At 40.5% G+C, this 20,134-nt stretch overlaps 2 protein-coding genes across 3 annotated transcripts in view; one reads left to right on the top strand and one right to left on the bottom strand.

The window, feature by feature from the left end:
• The window catches only part of ZNF654 (zinc finger protein 654), a 31,510-nt gene extending 20,995 nt beyond the window's left edge, over window positions 1-10,515 (bottom strand). Inside the window, exons 1-2 of the mRNA XM_027660014.1 lie at window positions 10,370-10,515; window positions 1,230-1,375 (exon numbers count right to left, since the gene is read on the bottom strand). Coding sequence (XP_027515815.1) covers window positions 1,230-1,375; window positions 10,370-10,501 — 278 coding nt within the window. The 5' untranslated portion in view covers window positions 10,502-10,515. The remainder of the gene's footprint in view (window positions 1-1,229; window positions 1,376-10,369) is intronic.
• A 364-nt stretch (window positions 10,516-10,879) lies between these two features.
• On the top strand, window positions 10,880-17,546 carry CGGBP1 (CGG triplet repeat binding protein 1). 2 transcript variants are annotated; one of them, XM_027660074.1, is made up of 2 exons: window positions 10,880-10,922; window positions 13,119-17,546. In XM_027660074.1, exon 2 carries the CDS (start codon window positions 13,141-13,143, stop codon window positions 13,642-13,644), a length of 504 nt encoding a protein of 167 aa, XP_027515875.1. In that variant the 5' UTR covers window positions 10,880-10,922; window positions 13,119-13,140; the 3' UTR covers window positions 13,645-17,546. The 2 variants fall into 2 exon arrangements, with proteins under 2 accessions (XP_027515875.1, XP_027515874.1); XM_027660073.1 differs by lacking the exon at window positions 10,880-10,922 and adding an exon at window positions 11,751-11,908.
• The last annotated feature ends 2,588 nt before the right edge of the window (window positions 17,547-20,134 follow it).

Below are 20,134 nucleotides of genomic sequence, written 5' to 3'. Positions count from 1 at the left end.
ATGCCAGGCAGAGTAAGGAGAAAAAATGATCTGACATTCTGGAATGGAATTTACTCAGTGAGTAAATCCAGCTCAAAAACCAAGACAAACCAGGGTGGCAGGAACTCAGCTAACAATTCACTTCTCAATTATCAGGGAGTGCCCAACCCACACACAACAAATACCTGAATTTCCACCTCTTTACCTCCCAAGTTTTCATATTTAGAAGTGGAGAAGCATGGTCTGAACTTTGAGGGTTTTTCCCCTAGAAACTGGGGGATAAAAAACCAGCAACAGAAGTCATCATGTTTTGATGTAACTGCTCAGTCATCCTCAGATACCTGAGCATTCCACGTTTGAAAACTGTGGTCTTGTGATTCCTTAAGTATGTCAAATAGTTTCGCACACACAAAACAGTAAATATTACACAATCAGTCCTCCTGACCAAGGAAACTAAGAGAGGAAGACCAGGGGAGCTTCACTCACTTGTGATGACCAGACAGGGGAACAAGACATTTCCACAGAAAATTCTGAGCTGAGAGACTGAGCTGGATTTGAAAGCACTGCTCAGCAAGGAAGCAGTTTAACCAGCTGGACAAATAAACCTGATTTACTCAAACCCAACTTGCAATAAATTCAGTGCCTAGGCTTCTGTCTCCATCTGCTGAGAGAAGATCAAGTACATCTCAGCTTAAGTATATCTAATTCACTTGAACATTTACTTTTCTTGCTTCTATTCAGGTCTTGAACCCTGAAAAGCAGGGGTTTAGAACAAGAGATAAATGGGACTTTGACTTATTTACTTGTCATTACCCTGACACTTTCAGTCTTCGTGTGGGAAAAATCACCAATGCATCAAGAAAATTGGAACTAGAGCAAGATTTATGGCATAACATTCTCCAGGTCTTTAAGCTGAATGTGACTGTGGGCCAGTTAACTGTAAAACAAGTAATTCCCATAAGCATTTTGATGACTCAAACATAAAAATCCACTTAAAAATCATTGACTTATTTCTTAAAGAAAATTATCTTAAGAAATACTTGAGATAAATTATTACAAAACATTGTAACAGCCAATCTGAATATTCAACAAGGACACAAAATGACAACTAAATTCCAGGGTGTGTAGCTGCATGCAACTGAGGATACATCTCCTGGTAAAAGCAGTCTCTTGAAAGCTCTGAGGACATGAGACCCTGTTGCTGTTATGACCTGTATTGTAAAGGAAACAATAACAAATGATGTACTTACAAAGCCAGGCTACTCAACACATATTGGACGTGCTCACATTCTGCTGGGAAGGACACACAGGCAGAGGTGAAACAACACAGAGCTGTTTGGAGCACCTGGAGCTGAGGCAAAGGAACCTGCCACCTCCCAGCATAGTCCTCAACAACCTAAGGACCAAAACATGGAAATAAATATTACAGTGCAAGACATTCTCCTTAGTCAGTAGTACTTAATACTGTACCTCCTTTATCTCCCCTCCTTCTCACTCAGAAAACATTCAAGTTTTTTGCTTACAAATTCTACTTCTGTTATTAAACAAAACAAAACAAAAAAAATAGACACTTTATGACCTACATCAGAAAAGGGACACCACAAGGGACCTAAAACTATTCTTTTCAGGCAGGAAATACTTCCTTCTCATGCTGCACCACAGTAGATATTACACTCTGCATTTAAACACAAGTTTTTGTTTTGTGAGGGGATACAAACTAGAGAGTTTACAACAACATCCAGACATTCTAGTCTAAAAACTTTCCAAGAGGGGAAAGAGTAGCCTGCACCCTTCTAGCCTTTAGTTCAGCACAAACACACCAGTCACCCTTCCTTATCTGATCCAGTGAGTAAGTTTGGCTTTTTTTATCCATATGGTGGAACTAAGGTTAGTTATGCCCTCATCTACAGTTACAGAACTGCATCACTATTTATAGAGATACATGAAGGGAAAATAGATTTTTTTAATGAGAAAAGTCCTTGGTTATCTAATCAATCTTGTTTTTATTAGTAAAAACAAATTTCTGGTACCGGCTCAATAACCCAGCACCACCTGATATTTCTACACAGGTAACCCTGGACTGGGCCTTTCAGAGGCCTTCAGGGTATGTCTAAAACACACAGCCCCAAGTTCAGCAGGAAGTACAGCAATAAAATAAATGTCTGTAAAGGCACCCACCAGTTCTGTGAAGGATTAGTCACTAACTTTAAGGCTGTGCAACATGAACACACAGTGTCCCTTTGCTGACACAGGACTGGTAACATTTTCTCCTCGCCAGCAGCAGCTGAGATGGATTCATATTTTGTAGGTAGATTCTGACTTTTCCACCATTATTTCCATTTATTTTAATAATTTCTGTTTGGAAATCTGTTAGCTTAATGCAGCAAAAATCTAGGTCAACTGAAGGAGAATTAGGAGACTTGTAGATAAATAGTCTTCCTCTTCAGAGGACCAGCCATTTTATCAGATAATACTGTCTCACACATCTATTAAGAGTTCTCTGAAATAGTTTTAACAAAGCTCTTTGTATAGAAAACCACAAAAGCCTTGGAAAAAACAAAGTAGATAGAAAGAATAAACATCCTGTAGTGGTGCAAAGGGTCAAACAAAGGTAGAAATAAAAGTTCCCACCGTGGTGCTTCACAGTGCTGTGACCTGAGAGGCACAGCAAAGATACATTTATAAATGATTTCAAGCAATAAAACATGTCGTAACAATATTAGTTTATTTTCTTGGTGGCCTAAAGTGTTAACTGTAAAGAGGATTTATGACAGTGAGTGACTGAACTCAGCACAGACAACAGTGGTACTTAGGGAAGAAAACCAATAAAATGGCCTTCAAACTGACAACTACCACCCAAAAGCAAGGCTGCCTTATTATGGTAGATGTTTTAATGAAAAATCACCTCAGAGTTCATCACAATGGCCAAGAAAGCAAATTAAATCTTAGAAGGGCAATATAAAACAAAGCATAAAAAGAAAAATCACATGCTGGTTTGCTACCTACCCATTCCTGCCTCAAGAAAGATAGAAAAGGCCTTAAAAAAAACTTTGAAGGAAAGCAAGAAATGCTAAGTAGCCAAAATAAATGTCACATATGGATCAGTGCAGCCAACTAGGACACTTTGGATCGTGAAGAAAAGACAGGTGCAGGGGGGACACCAAAAAAGGTCAGTAAGTAGGATCAAAACAGAGAACAGGAGGTGGTTCTTCACACAGTGTGTAATTAAGTTGTGGAGCTCCTTCCTAAAGTGATGCTACATGAATTTAAAGAGGCTGCAGGAGCTGCAAAAGATGTAAAAAAAGTTACTAACTACAGTAAATTAGCCACACTGAAAATAGTTAAAGAGGGGAAAGCTACTGTATTTTCTCATCTCATTCTTTAGTTTGGCATATATGAAATTTTGATAATATTTTGGTCCTAATGTCAGTGTAGGGCCAATGCAAACAATCAGCATTCAAAAGCAATGCAACATATAAATTAAACATCAAGTTGATGAGAATAGATAGCTATTGTAGTCTTGAATAGGTGCACCCCAAACTGGTCAGGAAGAATAGGAACAGCAAACTTTCTTCTTAATGTGAAACATTCCTCAGTCCCAGGAAAACAAAACATCAGTCAGTTCTGAGCAGACTTGCAACAATCACCAGTAAAAGATGGGAGGGTTGGAGGTGAGTGGAGAAAAAGCTAAACTAAGTACAACATAAATTTCAAACCACACTCCATACACATTTTATATGGAAAGGTGAGTGGGGAATAATGCAGATTTGGTTTGAATTCTATATATACTTCAATGCCTGGTTTTAAGTCATCTCATGGAGTAACTTTTTCTGTAACAGAAATCAACTCCTTTTTTTGTTCAAAATACTCAACATATCATGCTTTGAAACAGAACTGTAAAGGAGAACCCAGCTAAAGGTTTATACCAAAAAAGAGCCCCCAAAACAACAAAAAAACCCCCAACTTTGCAATTTCTCAAGGCAAACAAGTTGAAGGGACATGTATATGTTCACCCTCGTGTGGTGAAGTATCATCACAGCACTTCAGAAAATCAGAGAGATTGTGCTGCTTGAGTCCTAAATGTTTTATATCAAGTTTATGTCTATCAGCACATTTCTAACAGACTAGTTTCAACATAATGAAGTCACCCAAACAAGAAGTACATAACATTTGTCAAACTAAAGTGGCCTGGTCCTTATCCAGTTAACATTGTAGAAAACCAGAAGGGTAGCAGTATTTTTACATGACTTTCTGCAACAATCCCCTTCAAGAACTCTTAGGGTGCAATTTTTAATTTTGTTTTTTGGGCTTTTTGTTTCCCTTTCTCATTCAGTGCAGACAAAGGTACTGAAAGGGAGGTTTTCTGACACCAAACTTTCTGACACCACCCCCCAGCTCAGCTCCACTTTTTTCCCACACCAATATACTTCCCCTTTTTTTAACATGTTTGAATAACTCAGAGCAAAATCCATGAGTCAGATGTGACCTATTAAGTAGAAAATCAAGACCAGACTTATCAGAAGTTACTAAACACAAAGCTAAGGCAGCTCACTCCAAAAATAACAAGGGAGTAATTAAAGACCTGAACTGGCAAAAAAATAACTTCCCAGAATATTATTTCTTAACTGATTAAATATACATATATTTTAAGTGACTAAATATGCTCATACAAAGTTATTGAACTATATTCCAATGAGAAATAGCACTGCAAACAACTTGATTTGCAAATACACACAAGATACAAACGTTTTATGCAGTGCTAGGTCTAAAGTTGCCACAGCCTTTCCTGTTCCTCCCCACAACAAAACCAGAAACTACAAATCCCATCAATTATAAAGGCTTGTCATTATTAGGATTTCAAAATTACCCCATAATTTCTTGTGAAATTAAACAGTAAAGGAAGTCACCACAGAATTAAAACCACAATAGTTCTGTATTTCTGCTTATAGTTTTCAGACAAAGAAAGTTTGTTGGCAAATGTAGTGGCTGTCATTCGTTATAATAAACACATGTAGTCATTTGTTACAATAAACATCCAGAGTGGCCATCATAGGACACGAGGAACCAAAAAGGATTTAAATTGCCAGGCAAAAAAAGGGGTACGCTTAAAAATAAAGTTTCCTGAAAATTAAAAACCATAATTAAAAGCAACACCTGGTCAGCAGAAATACCAGAGCAACTCAGACACTGAAGTTCAATTCTAGAAGAGAACTTGACTAAAACTACATTTACTCTACACCTGGAAACACCTCAAGAAATAATCACTTAATTTTTTACTATCTTTTTAACCTGTTCAGTGGATAATGAACATTTTGTTCTGTTTGCATACAAACAAACTGTGTCCTTACAGATATGGATTTCATTATCCAAATAGAGAGTAGAAAAGGCCTGAAGATTTCAGGGTAACATAAAATATTATTTAACATATAAAAGTTTAAAATAGTTTTATGTAGAAAGAAAGTAAGTAATGGCTGTTCACATTCACCTAAAAATGTGAACTTTTACTGTAATTCACATGTGAATATTACATAAGGAGTAACCAAACATAATCACATTTCTGGCAAAAGAAAATACATCACCCAGCAACAGCATGACACATCCTATGAGACAAGTTGCTGCCAAAACTCTACCTTAAAGCTAAAATGCTTCCCCCACCCTTAATCACTGAAATCTCAACCATTCCCTCAGCCTGCCTGAGCCAGGAACAATCCCTCGGACTGGGTTTCAAGTGCCCAGCACATTTAGGTGTTTAAAAAGGCACGTACAGTTACACTCTGCCACCTGTACGACAGCAAACACTACGCTGTGACTCGAGAAGAGCAGTTTGGGCTGACTGCAGCACTGAGGTAAATGTTTTCATGCAGGATTTATGACTGAAAGATACTTATACTAAAAGTAGAAATATTCCTCCCCATCTTTTAACTAGCACCCACCCCCCAAATCAACGTCAATAATTGAAGGAATTGAAATCTGAAAGTAAGGACTGACAACTTTGTGAACACCCACAACTGTTTATATCCACATCACTGGTAATCAGTAAAACACAATTTATGATGTGTTTCAGTTAAGAAGTACAATTATTTCTTTCCCTTGTCTGAACAGAAGGGCTCAACTTTTTGATTTTTGCACTAAGTGTGCCTTCTCTAACTTGAAAAAGCAAGGCTACAGACAGACAGAACCATCATGCAACCCAGATCCTTCTTTTTAGCTATAAAAACCTGCAACTCTTTATCAGTTACAACCCTGATATATTTTTTCCAAGCTTATTTTCATACACTTTAAGAAAAGGTGTTAAAACTTGGAGAAGTAGCAACATCAAGAAGTTTGAGAGTGTTCAGTGGGGAAATTACAAAGAAGTAGAAGGAGAAGAATGTTACAAAGATCAAGAAATGTCTAAAATCTATTTGTAAAATGTTTCTTTTTTAAATACTAACTCCTTAATCCCACTTGTAAAGCAGGGAGATAATTTCTCAGGGTAAAACTAAAAGGACAGCAGGCACAAGAAATATAAAATACATAAAATAGATGGTTTAAAATTACAGATTCTGCCTTCTCAGAGAAAAAAGCTTCAGAGATATTGAAGAAATCATTTTCCACTACTACTCATGTGAGCAAGATTTCTGTAGCTAAGCTTTAAAATGATGTATGCAGATCAAATATGGATCCTAAGAGTCCAAAATGTAATAAAATAAAAGTCTGTCGTAACCTACATGTTTGGGGTGGTTTTGTTTGGAGATGTTTTGGTTTGTTGGGGGTTTTTTAAATAAAATATAAAAACAACTTAACCCTTATTGATTTGAAGTCCAAAGCAAGAGACAAATACTTTCAAATTTGAAGTATGTGAAAATACTTTATATTTGTATTTAAACTATTTGAAAACACAAAACAAAAAGTTTGGAAATGTATTAACCCTCAAACTAGGAGAACAAACATTCCAAGTTGTATATTTTTCTACCTCCATCACCACAAAGGCAGACACCAGTTGAGTCATACACCCCTGCAATTTTGTCTGCTAAAATAAACCCAGGAAACACCATCTTCTCTAGTGCATTACTAAATTTTACTCCTTAGCTTTTGAGTTTATAAGCCCAGGAATTATTTTTTCCAGCAGTGACTCAAGATGCCACCAATTAATGGAAGCAAACTGGGTAATCTCTATTTCAGGAAGGCTGTAAACTGATGCCACAGTAAGTGTTTATGCCTCATGGCATCACTTTGTTACTTTAGATGAACTCACCTTGCATTTATTTCAGTCATAAAATAACATCCAGTACAGTTCTGCAGCCATGTGGACAACTACAGAAATGCTGGGAGCAACTTGGAGTATTTTGATAGGATTTAATGTTACAAGAAAATATCCTGAATATTTATCAAGCTGGTTGATAAAACTGTACCCACTCCAAGTGCAATGAAGGAAACTACATCCATTTTCCAGCTCACTAATAAGGTTTGTTTTCAAATCAAGTAAATTTGGAAACTCATGCTTCTAATTACAAAAGTACCCCCCTCAGCCCTCAGACTAAGAAGTCACCATCTCTGCTATTTTCACCATTTGTATTTCAGACTCGCAGGAAATCTCTCAGTAGCTCTGGTTCCTGAGAAATCTCACGGAAGAATTTAAAATCCTTCACATAACAGAAGCTGAAATTCATGGAGCTCTTCCAAATGTTTAGGCTGAGGGGGTTTCTTCAGGTACAGCCTTTCAAATTTAACTTACAAAGTAGTTACAGGGATCTTGTTCTTTTTTCCAAGTGGGTTTGGAACTCCTCAAATAAGAAACGCCTCATCAGCACATTTTGGAAAGTACCAGAAACAGCTGGTGAGATGCATAAAGTGGGTACTTGACTCATCTTCCAAGTGTCTCTTTTCAGCTCCAGCCACAGAAATGTTGATTTTTTTGCTTTCTGCATGTCATCAATCCCAAAGAACAACCTAAGAAAACATTTTATTCCATTTTGCCTTCAAAGATTCAGGCTGGGATGACTCTGTGTGACCATGAACACCTACAACACACAGATCCCAAAACTACACACGGCTTTAGAGATGCCACATTCCAAGTGATCCCGTATCAATACATTGTATATTTATGCAAAATGCTCTGACAATCCTGCCTTCTTCTTTAATTGTTATTTAATTTATCTGAAAGAAGTTGAGCTCCAATACTCCAAAGAACTTCACTACTATATGATATGACTTAATGAGATGGTACCCTAAAAATAAAAATCATCCTTTTGGGTGGTTCAAACCCATCACTAAGCAACTATTTCTACAACTACATTCTGACAAAAAAAGGAGGCAAACTGGGACATTTGGAAGTGCCAAATGACTATTAAGACAAGCAAAACTCTGTTATCAGTGCAGAGAGGAATGAGGTGGAAATCTGCACAACAGCCAAATGTGTCCTTCAGGTCTGGATACGCAAGTACAAAGCATCAGGCTCTGATAAAACTAGACCTAAAGAAAAAATTGCATTAAAAAGACATCTGGGGAGGGGGAGAAATGAATTTAAATCTAATAAAGCAACACAGTGTTTAAGGGAGATGAGTTTCCCCTCCCTCCCCCCCAACAAAAGTTATGAGAAAGAGATGACCTAAACTTCATGATATTTTCTGAAGAAAAATAATACGAATATGCTTAATTCCTCATTAAATAGGCTGAGGGTTCTGTCAGCCCTCTCTATGTACAGGGGTATATGGGCCAAAATAATTCCCCACTGTCAATCTCATGAGGGTAAGTTGTTCTCTTTGACAACAACTTCATTTGTTGTCAAACCACAAATGTCACACAGCTTTTCCCAGCAACACACCCCTTAAGATCTTGCATTTATGTAGCTAAAGCAGCAGAAAAATCCATCACTAAAAACATGCTCAAGCAAAACTCAGATTATAGTGAGCGAGCACATGACTGCTGATCACACCAGGCCAAATTTAAACCAACAAACAAAAAAAATCCCTGCAGACAAAGTGTTAATACATTCATTTAACTGACTTTCATCAGGATCATTTAAGCTGTGGATAGTTAAAAGAAAACTTGAAGAGAAGAGAAGCAGAGCCCTTTCCATGCTCAGAGCACTGGCTGCCCACGTGGAGAGTTCATCAACTCAAAGCAAAACCAAAGTAGGGGAGAGGGTTTGGCCTCATTTCTACAGGAAAGAAGCTGCAGGAGAAACCAAGGTCAAATGTTTTAGGTACTCTACCAATAATAACTGGGATAAAACTATTTTACAGGAAAATTCTTCCCCTGGTCTTGTCCTCTGCTATTCCCTACTAATTCCTAGTTTTATCTGGGAGATGGGATTGGCATCAGGATGTGAAGGTATTACCCTGCCTGAACTTTGTCCTTAAGGCAAGAAATTCAACACACATTAAGCACAGACAGGAAAATTTAAGATAAAACTCTCAGTGTCCAGCAGAATTAAATGTCTTCCAACCAGCCAACATAAACAAACGTGGCTGTGCTTCCTCTCAAGTGCAGTCCACACCACAATTCCACAAACATTCGCTTCTCCTTTCACCGGCTCCACAATTTTCCCTCAAACATCCAAGTTCTCCGAGATCACTGGAGAGAAGGAAATTTCATAAAAGGAACAGCAACCTGTGGACTTCGGGAGCAGCACCCGAGCTTATTAAACCACCCAAGATCATTAAGCACATACCTCAGTAAAAAATACTTCAAACAGATGTTTCACTGAATGTTAAAACAGAAACATAACAACGACACAGAAACATATTTATTTAAATTGCAGAAAGCAATCGTGGCAGCCAAAAAGGTAATAGATTGAAGCAATTCTATATACAATACCCTCTAATACATTCCATATAAAATAACCTGTATTATATCCTATATAAAATAACCTCTATTTTATTTCATGTAAAACAATCTCTATTACAGTCTATATAAAATAACCCCTATTATATTCCACCTAAAATAACCCCTATTATATTGACCCAGCCTAACCAACGTTCCATTAGCAGGTGTTGGCGGAACAACTAAGGGAAAAGCAACCTGTTGTTGCTCGTTACTTTGGGGGTTGCGAGGAGCAAGGGAATTCCGGGGCCCGTACCGAGAAAACGCTGCTCTCAAACGGGAAAAAATAAAAATAATAACAATAAAAATAATAATAAAATTGCCTGGTTTAATTCAGGTACGGGGGCCGTTCCCGAGGCCCTCCCGGGCCGGTTTTGCCCGCAGCCCCACACGTGTCCCCGCAGCCGCCCCCGCCTCTCTCTGCCCCGCTCCCGGAGCCGCCTTCCCTCGCCTTCCTTGCCCTTCCCTCAACCCGGGAGCCTCCCCGCCCCTCCTCAGGCCTCGCCATCACCCCGGGCCGCCCCTTCACCCGCGCAGGCCCGGCCGTGTCCCCACCCCGCCCTCCCGGCCGCCGGGCGCTGACCTGGCAGAAGCGTCGGCAGTAGTACTGGCTGCGGAGGAGCGCGGGCAGCCCTGGGGGCAGCCCGGGGGCCGCCAGCGCCTCCAGCTCCTCGCTGAGGCGCTCGGACTCCTGATCGCTCTCGTCTTCCGCCATGGCGGCCCCGCCGCCCCGCGCGTACCGAGCGCGCCGGCCCCGCCCCGCCCCGCCGGAAGGGCCGCCCCTCTGCCCTCTCATTGGTTAACTCAGCTGTCCGTCAGCGCGCGCTGCCACGCGCGGCCCCTCCTTCCTTCTGCGATTGGCATGAAGCTCTCAGGCTCACTCCGTCCATTGGCTGAGAGACCCGTCAGTCGCGCCTCACCCCTGCCACAGCGCCCCGCCCCGCCTCCATCGTGCCCGCCCGCCCGCTTCTCATTGGGAGAAAGCGCCGCCTATCAGCGTGAGGAGCCAATCAGCGCGCGGCTCGCGGCGCGGTGGGCGGGGCCGTGCGTGTGGGTGGTGGAGCGGCGGGCCCGGCCCGGCGGGGCCTCGGCGGGAGCGGCGGCGGTGGCGGCGCCGGGGGCGGCGGGGACGGAGGGTAACGGGGCCCGGCACGGCGGGGAGGGCACCGGGCTGTGCGAAACGGGCTGCGGGGCATCCCCGGCCAACACCCGGCCGCACCTGCGCGGCTCGGGGAGCGCCGGGCCGGGCCCTCCGCGGAGCCCGGGGCGGGGAGGGAGGGGCGGGTGTGACCCCGGGGAGCGATCCCTGAGGGATGAACGCGTCCAGTTCCGGCTCCAGGAAAAACAGACCCACCCAGAATCCTGTGTGTCACCGCTCGCGGAATCCCTGCGGGTATTGATGAAGTGCGAACACCTGGTTTGGTGGGGGATTTCTGCAGTCGTGTCAGAAGCCAAAGCAACAAGTTTGTGTCGGGTCAAGGCCCGTTTTTTGCTTGATTTCACAAAATTGTTGCTTAGGAAACTCGTGGGCATGATTTGGAAAAAAAAATAACAAAAAAGAACGAAGAAAGTTACATTGATGCTGGAAAAAGGTTGTTTATCTTTGTAGTGTGTCTGTAGTGTGTCTTTATAGAGCTGTACAAGTCAAGATTTTAAGTCAAGACTTACAGAAAGTAGCAAACAGAGCAAAAAAAAATTAACTAGGAGAGTCGTTAATACCAAGATCTTTGCCCCCCCCCCCCTTTTTTTTTAAGAAGGTTGTAATCTCTTCGTGTAACAAGAGTTTAAAAAGAGATAATTTTGAAGACTGAATTATATATCCTGTAGCGTGGTGCTGTCAAGGCTTACAGTTCAGGGAAGTAGCAAAGAGAGCAAAAAAAATAATTAGGAAAGTGGCTGATACCATGATCTTTGTCTCTTTTTCTTCAGAAGATTGTAATCTCTTCTATGTAGCAATGTTTGGTTTTTTTAAAAAAAAGACAATTTTGAAGACTGAATTATCTATTCCTTCAGTTCCAGGACGAGCAAAAATGCAGCAGAAACTGCTTTTTGTCTTTTTTAAAAACCTTGCAACAGCAAACTGTAACAAAACAAGTGCAGAGAAAGTACATCATGCCCATAGGTAAATGGCCAGGCAACCTATTGTATTTCTTAAAAAATAAAATTTATATATATATATATAGACACATATATTTTGGAAAATACTTTGAAGATTCTAACACTTGTTGCCTTTTCCTTTAAGGAAATGGGTAGTTAATTTGATGGCCATTTATTTTGGTCAGAAAACCTCAAACCTGAACAGAGCTATTACTTGATTTTATTTTTGAAAGGACTTAAATAATCTTAGCTGAGGTTTACACAGCTACTCCAAGACATACAGGTCTTGTTTGATTTCTGGTGCACTTGAGTAGGTCATTGCCTGCTTTGACAACATAAAGTGTAATTTAGAGTGATGTTAAAAGTGTCCAGCTCTCTTAGTGATCAGTGACCTCCCTCAGAGAAGTTGTTATGTTTGAAAACACAGTTTCTTATTTTACATTGAAATATATGCAATTTTCTGTTCCCATTGGGCTGCCCCTTGGAGCTTTAGGCTCCAAGTTAAGGTTCACTCTAACAGTTGTGGTTTGAGCTGGAGTAAAAGCAAGGGCTGTTTCCAAACAAGTGCTGACAAAGCTCATGTTTGGTTTTGTTTAGTTTGGGTTTGGTTTCTTTTCTTTTGTTTGGGGGGAAGGGGGAGTAACTGGCTTTTGTAAGTGACAGCAATTGTCTTCTTGCCTGCCATTTGGACAGCTAAATTTCTGCTAAATAAATGAATTTTTTACTAAACTTCTTGTAAGAGAATAAATACTTTCAGGAAATAAACAGAAAAATACTGACTCAATGAAAACTGTCAAATATGTTGAAAATACTAAGAAGAAAGCATCTAAAGTGTAAAGTATAAGAAAAGGTCTTCAAGAAAAGCAGAAAGCCTTTCTATTTGACTTTAAGTGGTGAACAGATTTGGTTTGGAGGGTTCTGAGTTCTGAGGGCTGTGAGTTTGGAGGGCTGTGAGTTTGAGGGTTCTGAGTTCTGAGGGCTCTCAGTTCTGAGCTTTGTTGTTGTAGAAACCGAAAGTCTTTTCCTCTGACCCATGAGGAACTTCACTCTCCAGTTTCTTTAGATTTTAAAATGAGGAGCCTTCCTTTCAATAGCAATTTCACATGTGTATCTTCCATGTAATTAATTATCTTTTAGACACCAGTAAGTGCTATATTGGGTGTTGAATAGACTCTGTCCAGGCGTGTTTGGTTGAAATCCTCAGCACACCTTGACCACAGTTTGGTTTTTTCCAGCTGTGCCTTCTTGGAGGCAGCAATGGAACGGTTTGGAGTGAAATCCGCCCCGTCCCGTAACCGCTCCAAGACTGCCCTGTACGTGACCCCTCAGGACCGAGTGACTGAGTTTGGGAATGAGCTCCATGAGGATGGAGGGAAACTCTTCTGCACTTCCTGCAATGTGGTCCTGAACCACGTCCGAAAATCTGCCATCAACGACCACCTCAAGTCCAAAACACACACCAAGAGAAAGGCGGAGTTCGAGGAGCAGAACGTCAGGAAGAAGCAGAGGACTCTCACTGCCTCCCTGCAGTGCAACAGCACTGCCCAGACAGAGAAATCCAGTGTAATCCAGGACTTTGTGAAAATGTGCCTGGAAGCCAATATCCCTCTGGAGAAGGCTGATCATCCCTCTGTGAGAGCCTTCCTGTCCCGCCACGTTAAGAACGGCAGCTCCATACCCAAGTCGGAGCAGCTCCGGAAGGCTTATCTGCCTGATGGCTATGACAACGAGAACCAGCTCATCAACACCGAAGACCGCTGAGAAGGAAACTGTTTTCATCATTGTTGTGAAGTTTTACATATTGATGGTGTGGTTTATTTTTATATTCATGCATATATACAGTGTTACATATTGATTTTACAAGCTATTTTGTATTCTTGTAGAAATGACAATCTATTCCTGGACTTAGTGGTGTGCCACAGATCGTTGCTGACCCTGCTGTGGACTTCAGAACTCCTGCTGAATGTAGGGAACATTCCTGGCATACATCTGATCTCTGCCCAGTCCAACTGTAACTGATGCTGAGAAAAAGGCACTTGGATGGAGGACCTAAAGAGTGCATCCAAATATCTGTGGAAGATGGTGTGGTAGGGATTGTTAATGATGTCACTGGATTGCTTTGTCTGGTATCCTGTCCCTGAGTGACCAAGAAGTGGTGCTGCACGTTTGAACTGCAAGAAGCTGTAGAATGGTTAACTAAAATGTGACTGCTCTGTTGGGGGAAGACTGTTGCAACTTTCTACTCCAGTTTGGTTTACCTTTTCAAACAGGAAACCTTTTTTCTTCTAGAATACTCTCTTACTCTGGTGCAACTGTGGATGTATCCATTAGCTCGAATAGCCAGTCTCTTGTGTTGACCTCTGAGCTCCACAGTTCTCACAAGGCTGGGAGCTGTGCAGGTTCACCATGTCTGCGTTTCTGAAATCGCTGTTTCAGCATTTCTAAAATCACTGTTCCGTTGTCTCAGTTGTTGCCCCTTCAGCTTCAGTGCCAATCCTTGAAAGCTGAGTAGGTAAACCAATAACTGAGTGTGGTTTGCAGTGCAGCTGCTAGCAAATGAACCTTGTGCTGGACCAAGTTCTTAGGGGAGAGGGTTAATGCCTTTTTCCTACTGGCAGGACTGAGGATGCAAAATCTAAATTGGGGCTGGGGGAGGCACTAAATTGTGGAGTTGAGAAGGTTTTTTCATTGTGCACAGGAGAAGAGACTCTTCCATCTTCCCCTGAAGAAGGTCCTCGACATCTCCAGCCTTGTCATCGGCCTTTCAGCCAAGGGCAGTACAGCCATTAAAATCAGTGCTGCAGAGACTGTTCAGTACCTGTAAGCATAAGTAGGGAAGTGGTTATACTTGGAAGCTATACTGGAATTACAGACCTGGGCTGTATTTAATCGCTCTGTGCTATGGCCACATCTGTTGGACTGGCAGAACTAAAATGGGAAAAGGAAGAATTTCAGTCATGTTACCCTCTGCAAACTCTAGTTGAGCCAACTAACCCACTGGATGCAAGTGCTCTGTAAGAAATGAGAGAGCATTGTGCAGAGTGCTGGAATACAACTGACCTCTGCCTGCTCTAGATTTCCTGGAGAAGCTCTGGGTTCAGAGAGGTGCCAAGGAGTTTCTGGTAGCACAGAAATCCTCCCACTCAGTGGATACAGTGGAGTAAACACGCTTTAACTCCCTTGGGTGGAGCCAGTTAGCCAGCTTCCTTTCCCCAGCAGAATTTCACAGTATTTCTTTTATTCCAGATATTTCCAGCAATACTCAGTAATTGCTAAAAAGAGACAAAACAACCTGATTATTTTGCTTCTGCAATTATTTCCCAAGCTGTTCCTAAAGCAGTCTTTTTTGCTGGGCTGAGGGGTACTTACGTACTTAGCAATGACTGTTTTGTTGTGCACTTAGCTTCTGAAGAAATGCACTTGTGTTACATGTCCTGCTAAGAAACTCCCTGGACAAAACCAAAAGCAGGAGGCTGTCCATCCGTGTGCACCAGGCCAGGGGTGCTCAGCCCACTGCTGCACCTCTGGGACTGCACTCAGTCACATCCATCCCCTCAGCTGGGTTGGTTGTTGGTCCAGAGCTCCAGACAGAAATACCAGTAGCAATTCTTTAATCCTAACTAGCAAAATATGCCTTCCAAAATATCATTTGCTTTTGCACAAGCTTGGGTTTAGCTTGAAATCATGAGCTGCCTTGGGCTAAAACTCTTCTATAAATCTTCTTAAGCCAAGCCTTTTCTGTCCTGACGATAATTGAAAGTGTTCTTTCACAGCTGCTGTCTCATTGCAGTGAAACAACATTCTCACTTTAATCTTTTATTTTTTTTTAAACCTTATCAATGGAAGCAAATGGAAGACAGTGAAGTGTTGAGAAAACAGGCTTCCATTAAACAAAAGCATCTGGAGAAAAGAGGATGATTAAAGGGTGTGATTTTGGGCCAGTTAGCTCAGTTTTTACTAATGTGGGATTTTTCTTATACAATTTTGTATAAGATTCAATGTTTTATGGTTTTTCCTTAACTGACAAACTGACAGGCATTTTGAAAAGCTTAATGGTGACTTTAAATAGGGTCTTGCACAGCTTAAAAAAAAATAAATCAAGTTATTTTTACAGTTTTACACAAAAATAAAGAAGTTGGCAACATCAAGAGTTTTGGTTTAAAAAAGAGAACCTGTCATTCTCAATAAGGCAAAGGAATATTAGAATACTTATTTTCTCAAAAGCTTATTCTACTTACAGAGCAATCTCTATAGAGAGATTTACAGAATCAGAGCAATTCTATAAGTATTTTCATTAATTCTTCTAGTACCAGTTTACTTTTATGCAGTACAAGCCTAGTGAGGAACATGATCAGCAGGGCCGTGGGCGACCAGCTCCTAACAGTTTGGAACCAAGAGTTGGTCATCAGAATCTTCAGTGGAATGAACTTAATTCCACACAGCAGTTTGTAGGACACTGGTGTCTTAGTAAGGGGATACTTTCATTTAAGAAGGAGCTGCAGCATTTTACAAACTTTTTGAAAATCCAGATGCTGATCCATTGCAACAAACATTAATGATGGAGTGAAACAATGAAAAATAAAGCACTTGCAGGTAACCTAGACAGAAGAATGAATAAGTAAGTTTATAATCATGGACATGACCCAAATCATCAAGACCGTTCTACTTTTAGAGAAAATAAGTGTGAGTGGTTCCACTCAGTTGTGGAACAGAGTCCCACAAACACTCAATTTTAGAGCATAATTTTTGCCAGTGTGGCTACAGTTGGGATAAACTTTTAATTTATAATAACCTTTTAATTGCTGTTGATCTGAGGGAAGATTTACAGCAGAAGTGTTCTGGTATATTTAAACTAACTAATGACTAAATCCTAGCTCAGAGGCTGTGATTGAGTTATCAGTCTCCGTGCAAGAACACATTATTATTTTTCTATGGATTTCCTCAAAGAAAAGTACCTTCAGAAGTAAAGGTAGGATGGTAGCAATGTCTGCTTTTCACTTTACATATGTAGGGACAAGCTATAAGGGATACTTTTTGCCAGGTGGTTTTATTAATATATTTGAACTCTAAATGTAATATTAAAAAAAAAATAAAAAGAAGAAATATTTTCTTCTCTGACCATGTACTTCAATCAGTTTAGCCAACTCACAGCTAAAATTACTCTGAAATGCTTTCCTTGGAACAACAACAACACTTTCAAAGAGTAAAATAATGAAAATGAAAAAACATGAGCAAGCTTCCAAATTTTTAATCATTTTGAAGCCTCTGATTTGGCAGGTCCTTAGGGGAGGTGAAACATCCAACATAATGAAAGGGAAATCTGTTTTTCAAAACTTGTTCTGCAAAGTATGGGATATTTTCATGATAGAAGGGCTGTTTTTAGCCAGAGCCCCTTTTAGCAGTTCTGAACTGAACAGTGAAATGCTCCCTGGTTTTGCAGCATAATGAGCTGGTTTTCAGGAAAAAGAAAAGAACAGAAAAAAGCTGGAAGTTTGGCAAGGATAATCTCTATATTTACATATAAAGAGAGGCAAGACTCACTGTTGTTGCATTCACATTGTACTCACTGCTACTTAACTCTTTGTGTAATTTGAGTGCTTGTTGTCTTTGTACAATTTTAAGGTTGTGTCTAACTTTCAAAATAAATCTTTTTTTTTAACAAAGCTTCTCACTGTAATGATTCTCTTAATCTCTTTTAGTCTAGTGGAGATGCTTTGCTTCTGGTTTGGTGGTAGGGATGTTTTGCTGATGGTAAGTGGCCACAGAAATGGTTTTATTTAAAAAAAAGTCCTGAACTTATGATTAGATAATAAAGTAGGGCTGAAAATACCTGCAGTGCCACAAGGTTTCCTGTTGGAACAGTTAGACCAGAGTAAGTGATTTAAATTTTTATATTAAAACAATGCTGAAAAAAAACTACTTTGTAAAGTTTTCACTCAGTAATGAAAAAGTAGTCTCTTTAAAAAAATAAAAATAAAAAGGTATTCCTTTTTGATAGATTTATGCATGATCACTTATTTTGCCAGCAAAGTGGATGAAGAACATGTGGTAGTCCATATGTAAAGGTGTAATGTAAGATGGCAGAAATGGATTGTGACTGTCTGCAAAAAGGTCACAGTCTGATCTCTGTCTCCCTTAGGGACTTCCTAAAAATTGGGCAAATAGCATCAATCAGCCCATCAAAAATTATCCAGAGCGGGTTTGATTCCTTACACATTCTGAATTCTCACCTGGCTTGTCATCTCACGATGGATCAACAGTAAACTCATGCAACCTCCTGACTGATGACTTTTATTAACCATTGCTTTCTCATTTTCAGTCATTTCCAGCACATTAGAATCAGGTGCTATTTATTACCCTGATATGAAGTGGAAAAGCAGAATAAACATATCCTTTTGTAAAGTTTTTTTTGTGTGGACAACTCTATGAAACAGCACGTGCAGACTTGCAAAAGTGAGTGTATTGGTGAGGATTTGTGTGGAAACTAATGCAGAACTGGGTGAAACGTGTATTTAAAGTTTAGTTATTAGGCCATGCTGAATTCTTACAGTGACACTTTTGTATCTGAATCCAGGCAGTTCAAACCATATCCAGGATGCAGTAGGATGAAGGATACACAACTGCTTTGAGGCCACACTTACATTAATAATTAGGTTTGGTAAATTTTATTTACACAGGGGAGGCAGCAGAGACTGCAGGAGACACAATCGGGGCAGTTCTGCCCGTATCAGGTAAGAATTTGGGGGTTTTGCCCCTCCCACCACTTTTTTTTACAAGAGGTTTGGAATTTGTGGGTCATCTGGTGGTGGAGGCCACCTCTTTCCTATCCAAAAGCAGATCATTGAGCTCACAAGTAGGAGCAGAAAGTGTGAGGTCAGACACAGAGAGGTACTTTAAGGATATCATTCAGCAGCTCTGTTCAAAGCTGGGAGAAAAAGAATTAGGAGCTTTAGAGGTTCTTAGGGGGTTTTGTTGTGTTGCTTTGCCTCAAGTGGGTTTTTTATCTGCCCTTCAGTGGACAAAATAGCTCTCAAATTCAGCACTGGATTTCACTGGAGTAAATGAGACCTCCTCACCTTTGTTCTTCTATAATAATTCTTCTTAAATTGCTTCCTCCCTCCTCTTATTTCTGAAGCCCTTCCTTACCACAAGACAAATCCAATAGCTACAACACCCTTGGAAGTGTTTCACGTACAGCAAAACCCTGAGTAGAGGCTTCACCACCTCTGTATTGAATGAACTGATGTCCCTTGTGATGAGAAGGTTCAGGCCCAGGCTCAGCCTGTACTTTAGAACCTGTTCTCTTTTCTTTGATTTAACAAGGGTTGGCTCCTCTCATTAAACTGAAATTGCTGGGGGAAAAGGGAGATGCAGAGAATCTCACAGGAAAAGGAGAGGGCTTGCAAAGAAATGAAGTAGCTGATCTTTAACAGAGAATTACAGTGATCACTCGTGACAGGCAAGGAGCTGGATGGGACACTAAAATATTGCTCTCAAACCTTCTTTATGTAGGGTTAAGGTAACTCTCAGCAGACTTACTGGAGCCCACTGTCAAAATGGTGTGTCTCACTTTGTGGTTGGAGATTGATCACGTGCAAACAGGAAAAAAGCAACCCCAAACCACAGCTTTGGTCTTGTGATACTGTAAAAATAGAAAAGCTCACAGGAATGTCTCACGGTGGTAACACAGTCCCAACAAAAAACACGAAAAATTTAGATTCTTTGCCATTTTCAATAAGATTATAAAGAAAAAACCTACCAAAAAACCCAAAAAACGCAAAACAATTAAACAGATACCAACCAACAACCCCAGAGCAACCATTCTCCAGGAAGGAGATAAAGGCAATGATGTATCAGCAGGGCAGTGGAAGTCTCATTTGCCAAAGGCTTTTTACCAAAGTATAGATGAGTGTCCAAGCTATTTACTATAAAAAATACAATGTAAAGAGTCCTTACAACCCATCTACAGTGTGCAGGACAGGGAATATGTTCCTTCCTGCCACTCTGACCCACGTCTCCTCTCCCAAAGGGAGACAGCACAGAAGACTTCCACAAAATTGCCAAAAAGGGATTGCCCACCCAGAAATTCGATCTCAAACCACCACAGAGAACAGACAAAACATGAAATGAAAAAGCTTCAATCTGCAGCAATCCAGCCCAAAACACTTTATCTAATGAAAGTTCAGAGCTTAAGTACAAACTACTAATATTACATTCCTGGCATAGGCTGTGGATAACTCGACACAGCATA

This window comes from Corapipo altera, unplaced genomic scaffold (genome assembly GCF_003945725.1).
Source record: "Corapipo altera isolate COAL_440 unplaced genomic scaffold, ASM394572v1 74, whole genome shotgun sequence".
Classification (NCBI taxonomy): domain Eukaryota; kingdom Metazoa; phylum Chordata; class Aves; order Passeriformes; family Pipridae; genus Corapipo; species Corapipo altera.
This window is presented reverse-complemented; position numbering and strand designations above follow the sequence as displayed.